This window comes from Candoia aspera, chromosome 10 (genome assembly GCF_035149785.1).
Source record: "Candoia aspera isolate rCanAsp1 chromosome 10, rCanAsp1.hap2, whole genome shotgun sequence".
NCBI lineage: Eukaryota > Metazoa > Chordata > Lepidosauria > Squamata > Boidae > Candoia > Candoia aspera.
In genome coordinates, this window is record NC_086162.1 from 9,736,910 (window position 1) to 9,744,491 (window position 7,582).

A 7,582-nucleotide genomic window follows, 5' to 3' on the forward strand; every position below is an offset into this window, starting at 1 on the left:
GTCCTTCATAGTTTCTGCTCTGTTAATTTAGGCTCAGCTCCCGTTGTCTTATAAATGAAAGTGGGCCTCTGCTGGATGGGGATTCTGAAGAAGTCAGAGGGCATCTCTCCATCTTGGTTTGCAACAGACAGTATATGTGTCATGTTCACCGTTTCAATGTTCCTGGTACATCGTAACGTTTCGCATGTCATTTTCCTGATACGTGTTTGATCTCGGGAGGGAGGAGGATTCCACTTCGGGGAGTTGTTATCTGTTGGCTTGGAATGTGTTTGGGTTATCTTATGTGTTCAAGGTTACTTTCCCAGGATCAGTGGAAAACGGTTAACAGCACCTGGGAGGGGGGTGTTTGCTACGGTCGGGCAAGGGGAGGGATTACGTTTTCAACCGAGGGTTTTTAGTTTGTATTTGGCGCGCTTTTATTCATTCTCAGCTTTATGTAATGATTGCCTATCCTAACAGAGTCAGACTCACAAGCGGGAACTTTCCCGGAATTGACATCGTTAGCTGTGTAAGCTGCGAGTCCATCATTTGGGATGGTCCCATGGCTGATGCCTGGTTGATGTGACCCTCATACACAAGAGCCTGGCTGCCGTTCACTGGCTGGTAAGGGGACCCCGACTGCGTCTTCACCATCTCCAAAGGCTGCATACCCGGGAAGGCGGAATAGGGCGGCTTCAAGGCCGTGCCTCCTGTCAGGACCATCGTGCTGGGCTGGGATAAGCTGGGATGCATATAGACCTGAGACCTAAAGGGTGGGATGGAGCTATAGATCTCCTGGGACTGTGAAACCGGAAGACCACCCCTCAACCCGAGCTGAGCCTGGGCTTGCAGTGAAGTGTGGAGGGAGAGGGGAATTTGCTGAGCAGCCACAGCAGCTTGTTGGTAGCTTTGTTGCTGAGGTATTGTTGGGGGGACAAGTCGTGGCTGGCTGGTAAACCCATGACCATCTAAATACAGGGGGGTGATGTGGTTGCCTGGAATTGAAGCAGAAGGCGCGACAGATGCCACAGGCATGGGGGGACTGAGACCCCTGGCCTGCCAGAACGGGGGGCCTTTCCTCTGTCACTGTTGGTTTGGAATGTGTTTGGGTTATCTCATGTGTTCAAGGTTACTTTCCCAGGATCAGTGGAAAACGGTTAACAGCACCTGGGAGTGGGGTGGTTGCTACGGTCGGGCGAGGGGAGGGATTACGTTTTCAGCCGAGGGTTTTTAGTTTGTATTTGGCGCGCTTTTATTCATTCTCAGCTTTATGTAATGATTGCCTATCCTAACAGAGTCAGACTCACAAGCAGGAACTTAATGATATCTGATTTATTGTAAGAATAGTATGCAAATACAGAGAAAGCTGAGAATGAATAAAAGCGCGCCAAATACAAACTAAAAACCCTCGGCTGAAAACGTAATCCCTCCCCTCGCCTGACAGTAGCAACCACCCCCCTCCCAGGTGCTGTTAACCGTTTTCCACTGATCCTGAGAAAGTAACCTTGAACACATGAGATAACCCAAACACATTCCAAGCCAACAGATAACAACTCCCCGAAGTGGAATCCTCCTCCCTCCCGAGATCAAACACGTATGAGGAAAATGACATGCGAAACGTTACGATGTACCAGGAACATTGAAACGGTGAACATCATACCGCCCCCCCAAAAATACTAAAGTATTCCTGCTTGTGAGTCTGACTCTGTTAGGATAGGCAATCATTACAATATGATCACTATCCTCTCACTCTTTGGCTCTCAGAAAGAAGTAGAGGCCATTATCGTATGTTGCCAAGCCTCCTCCTCCACAGCCAGCTTTTCAGAATTAGGAGTTCCTTGTTTGCTTGGCAAGGTTACTGCCTTCCCTTAGTTAGGGAGAGCAAGCAAGGAACTTGATTTCAAGTCTTGTTAGGCAAGTATTGGCCAGCCTCAAATCTTCTTGAGAATGAGGGCATATTCTCAAAGTCCAACATGCACCTAACTGACAAGTAAGTTGAGACATTCAGTGGATCAAAGTTAGAATTTTAGGCTGCATGTCAGGACAGAAGATAGGTGGAATCCTCTTCTGTGATTTCCTAGGCATCTGTATACAGAGAGTTGGGTTTTTTTCCCCTCCTTTTCATATGGGAACATGTGAGCCTTTAATCTCTTCCCTAAACACTACAGGAAAAAAAAACAACAGCTTGATTTTGCTGAATGTATAAAGTGGCCCTGGATATATATGTATACTGGTGGAAGGGAGCTGTCCTTGCTTAGGATGTCTAGCAAGGAAAAACGTTGACTGAATCTGAAGTGGCAATTCGTGGGGCAGTTGTGGCTGCCTTTTTTTTTTTTCCTCATAGAAGGCAAAAGATGGCCTTCATGGGGCAAGTGAGGTTGTGCCCAGCTAGCAACCAGTGGTGAAAATAATTTGTATAATCTTGTCAGAAAGGGTGGCGAGAAGCAAACTACCAGTAGGGTACAGTCCTGTAGGCAATTTAGGATGCTAAATTCATGTTTCCATTCACTTAGCTGAAACTTGATTTTGCAGCACAATAATAGTTTTTGGAGTCAGCGTGCCTTCAGAATCTTGTCACTGAAACATCTGTATTTATTTCTTTGAACCTTCTCCTTTTTAAATAAAGAAATTGAACAGGGAAATTATATTTTTAAATTGCAAGAAAGGAAGTAAAAAGTGGGATATGATGTGATTGGTTTTGCAGGCTGGGGTGTCTGATGCTGTTTTTCTATAATGTTAGCAGATTTTTTTTAAAATACCCGTGCCAGTAAATAATAATTCACAGCCACCTCTTCAAGACCCTTTGCCGCAACTGTCAAAACTTCTCAGCACAGAATGAAAGGTTCTCTAACTCCTGACAGGCAATTCACTGGAACTGGAGGGTGCGCTGAAGCAGTGATGAGCTTTCGGGCTGAATGGCCGCAATCTAGTCTAGGAAGATGTCCATTCTAGCTTTTAGAGGCCTCAGATGGAAGATTGGTCTGATCCGGTGGGGCTCTTCTGTGTTGTAAACTGCCGGTTACAAATGAGAGCCAAAAGCACCATGAGGATACATGAAGCCACCTTTCTCCTCTACATCCTTTGGAGCATAATTTTGTTTCAAGAGTACCACTTTTCTTTTTATCTGCTACTTCTCTGGCCTGAAGCAAAAGATCTGTGAGAATCCAGCTGCTGTTGGGATCCAGTTTGTCTCTACTGTATTTCAGCCGGCTGCAAAAGGAACATGGTATCTGAGTTTGTCCTCTTTCTACCCCACCATGTTTGCGCAATGGAGTTTTAAATTTTAAGCCAGCAGGAAGGGACTGCCTTGTTTTTCATGTTGCTTACCACACTGAGTGCATTTTCGGGGCTTTATAAATGAAAAATAATAATTAAAAAGTGTTTGATACTGAATCTCCAAGGATTTGTGCATGAGCTACGTTTCCAACACTTTTCCTTGAGTTCTTGAACTTCAAGATTTCGGGGTCTTATGCATCCAAGAGAAGTGTTTTGTCTCAATGAAATCGTACATTCTGTAGGATTTTATTGCATGGCTGGCTGGGGAATTCTGGGGAATTCTGGGAGTTGAAGTCCAGATATCTTAAAGTTCCTAATGTTTAGAAACATTGACCTAAAGTGATTCCAGTCTGCATTCTCTACTCCAGTGACAACTTTTAGAGGTTTGCTGAAAATTGCCAAAGCAACAAGACAACAACTCACAACCGATAAAAATTCAAGTGGAGTATCCAGCATTTGACTATAGTACAATGATTCCTAACCAGACCTGAATATTAGTAGCTTTCTAAGAGAAAGTGTTAATTCTGCAAAATACAGTAGTAAAACACTACAGATGGTATTATTTCTTAGTGTAAGTGGTTTCAGAATTACAATAGAAGGGCACAATAGAATGTACCCAAAGCAATCCAGTTTTCAATATTCAGTGATGAGTATCACTCTTTAATTATGCAAACAATATTATCTCTGCACACAGAGAAATATCTGATGACTCAGAGAAGCCACAAGTTTTTCTGGCAGCACAAAATTTTTGTACTTAAAAAAGCAAACAAACACTAAAGCATTGCCCCATCCCACAGCTCAATGACAGCCTGATGTATGCATATATTATAGTCCTATTCAAATTCAGTGGAATTTGCTACCCGATAAGCAGGTTTATGATGACAGTCTGAACTGAATGGGAGGATTTAATTACCAACTTAATTTCCCCTTAGGAATCTATTCATCCCTAGGGTTTTAGCTGCTGCAATGAAGTATCTTACTGTTGCCTGATTCTCCATACGCCTTCCTCAATTGATACCTAATGAAAAACTGTTCTGTGCTACGGTGTTCTCACTGCACTGAAGCAATCTTTGATGAAAAAAAAATTGAGAAGAATGGAGTAAGCATGCAGTACAAAATCATTTCTCTAGGCAGGAAAGCCGGTATGGGATACAGCAATTTGTAAGTCTTAAGTACATAGGGAGGAAGGCAAAGTCCCTTTCAGGTGTTCTCTGCATGCTGCGGATTGGTGGAATGTGGTCTAACCAGCTGGTAGAGCTGAAAAAATGACTTCCATGACTATCACATCTATGCTCACTGCTTTTAGAAAGAAAACTCATTACACATTCTTCCTTGCACATAAAGCCAGAAAATGGGAACTATGTTGGCAGACTACATCTTTGGTATTACAGGAGTGGGTGTGCAATAATCCAGCCCATTTTTTTTTCACAAGGCGCACAGTTGTGGCATTGTTACTTGTGGCATTAATTATTCTTCCCTAGGCTCAGGGGCTCAAGTAGGGCGAGTTGTGGGCCCCAAATGAATTTCAAGGCATGGTAAAAGGTTTGGATCATGGCTCCCAACGCTGTTCTTCAGCCAAATTTCCAGGGCAGTTTGCAAATACTTCCAATTGGAATTTAAAAACCATTATTAATACACCTTGGGAGCCCAGAGACTACCTTAACCAAAAGCTTGTACCAGCAAGACAGAAGGAATGTGGGAATGGCAGCCTCCCCACCCACCCCCCTTACTTTTTAAGTTTCCCACCTATTTGTTGGAATGAGATCATTCCCTAGACATCCCTCAACATTCCCTAGATGTTCCACTGGGAGGTGCTGAGGAAATAGGAAGACTTCAGGGCTTTTTTGGATCCAATTCTTCCCCTAATCCATTACATGGGTGGTTTCATTTCCTTCTCTCTAAAAACCTGCCAGTAGAATAACTCAAGGAAGTTGGTTATTCCCCTTTCTAAAAATCTCTCCAAAGTTGCATTGTCGAAACAGAGAATAGAACAGGGAGAACCACTTCAGTCTTACTCTTTCTGTTTTCCATAAGAGAAACAGAAAAATCTTTCTGCCAAACAAACCTAATCCTCTTGTGGAGGGTCTTCTGTTCCATAATGAATTAAACCTAGCAAAAAGGGTTTTGCAGTTTTGCCATTTTTGTGTTTGGGCACAACAGGGATTTTACATGCAACGTAGTGAGCCAAAGGAGAAAAGGGCAGAATCTGTCTTCTGCACAGGTGTTCGTTGGGTTCAACCACCATTTCAACTGGGAAACTGTAGAGATTTTAATCTAAGACTGCAAGAGAATTCCTCAAAGCTTGGTACTTGGCCAGATCAACAGACATATAGAAATAAATCCTATTTATGAAGTATTCAGAAGGAGCAACCAAAGGTCTCACACCTTTTAACCAACACCCAGATGAACAGGAACCACCACTGATCACCACAAGCCCCAGACAATAGCATGCCAATCAGACAAGATTGGCATGCTACCCCCAATCCACACATTCTGCCCAAACTATACAAGGCTGGTAGGACAAGCTGTTATCCACCCATCCATCCCAATCTAGCTAGCCAGCATACCATGTAAGAGCACTGAGATTTTATCGAGTTTGGGAATGCAATGTTTGCAGGGAACACCAAGAACTCCGTAATCCAGCTCTGAGCTGGATATGTAGTCCACTGTTGCAACTTCATTTGAATTTGTATGTGTGCATATGTGCACATGGGTGTGTGTGTTTTTCAGCAGAACACCTAACTATTTAGCTCCCCCTAGTGTTAAATAACAGATTTGATACTGTGGAGCAGGGTTTCTCACCCTTGGCAACTTTAAGACGTGGACTTCAACTCCCAGAATTCCCCAGCCAGGCTCATTCCCACATCCTGCTGGCCACAGCGCAAAGACACTTCACTGTTTTTGAGGGATGTGTCCTCACGGTGCTCCTCCGCCTCATCCCCAGTTCCCTGCTGAGGCAGCCGAGCTAAATTTAGTCATCCCCACTTGGAAGTGTTTCCCTTCTCTCCCAACCCCAAAGTTGCCATCCAGACAATTCAGGGTACCTTGGGACAGGCCTGAGGATGACAAGGTCAGGGATGATGAACTGTACCCTCTGTAGCCATTTTGGCTTTGGCTGTTAGAGAGAACAAACATCTGGTCTTTTTATGCTGGAATATCAAACTTCCAGGAGATTGATGGATGCCAGCTGGGAATCCTGCAACTTGGTGTGCGTGCAGGTTATGTGCATGGGTGCATGTGTTCAATGTGTGTGCACCCTGGGAGATGGTAAAGGGAGGAAAGCCTGTAAGACAGGCACCCCTCATCTACACACCCACAGCCATACAGGTAGTCCTCACTTAACAACAATTGGAACTGGAATGTTGGTTGCTACGTGAAGTGGTCATTAAGCAAATCCGACTGATTTTTTGTGGCAGTCATTAAGCAAACCACATGGTCATTAAGTGAATCACATGGTTCCCCATTGATTTTGCTTGCCAGAAGCGGGCTGGGATGACCACATGACCACAGGATGCTGCAACGGTCAGAAATGTGAACTGGTTGCAAAGTGCCCAAATCGTGATCACGTGACTGTGGGGATGCTGTGACAGTTGAAAGTGCGAGGACCAGTCATTAGTTGTTTTTTTCAGCACTGTCATAAGTCTGAACCATCCCTAAATGAATGGTTGTTGAGTGAGGACTACTTATATACACATGGGGAAAGAGGAAGAGAAGGATGTTTGCACTTTGCAGGAGCAAAAAATGTGCTTGCTTCTGTTGGAAAGTAGTTATTAGTAAGCTGAACTAATGCCATTTTAAAAGGGAAGTTAAGGTTTCACCATGATAGAGGAGAGGGTCGCACAGACAGGTAAGAAAAGAATGAGAAAAAAACCGTTTATGCTTCTAGCCACAGAGTTCAGGCCTGCCAATTAGAAAGTGAGAAATCAGGCTAGACCTTAGGCCCGTGCAAACTAGTTGTTTGTCCCTGACTATAGAAGAGAGTTGCACCCCTATCTGCACTCAATGCTTTTGCCTTGTCGCTGGCTGAGGAATTCTGGGCGTTGAAGTCCACCAGTCTTAAAGTTGCTGATCTTGAGAAACACCGCCTTAGAGCCATGGGGCAAATTCGGTGAGCCGGGGTTACTTAACCACAGTTCATAGGCTTGCCCGCTTCACTTTGGACCGCAATTGCACCTCCGCAGGATGACACCTGCGCTGCGGCCTAGCCCGCACCAACGCCATAGCAACAAGCCGCCGGTTGCCCAGCTTCTCCCAGCGACCGCAAGCTGTGACGCAGCCGCGCGAACGGCTCTTTGGGCTACCCTTCCTCTACTGACGGGGGATTGGC

The 7,582-nt window shown here is 44.7% G+C and overlaps 1 protein-coding gene across 1 annotated transcript; it reads right to left on the reverse strand.

The window, feature by feature from the left end:
* Positions 1 to 5: 5 nt before the first annotated feature.
* Positions 6 to 7,476, reverse strand: LOC134503484 (protein PRRC2B-like). The gene is made up of 3 exons (XM_063312284.1): positions 7,402 to 7,476; positions 472 to 1,035; positions 6 to 68 (listed from the first exon to the last, which is right to left on the reverse strand). The coding sequence occupies exons 1-3, from the start codon at positions 7,474 to 7,476 to the stop codon at positions 6 to 8; spliced, it is 702 nt and encodes a 233-aa protein (XP_063168354.1).
* Between the last annotated feature and the right edge of the window lie 106 nt (positions 7,477 to 7,582).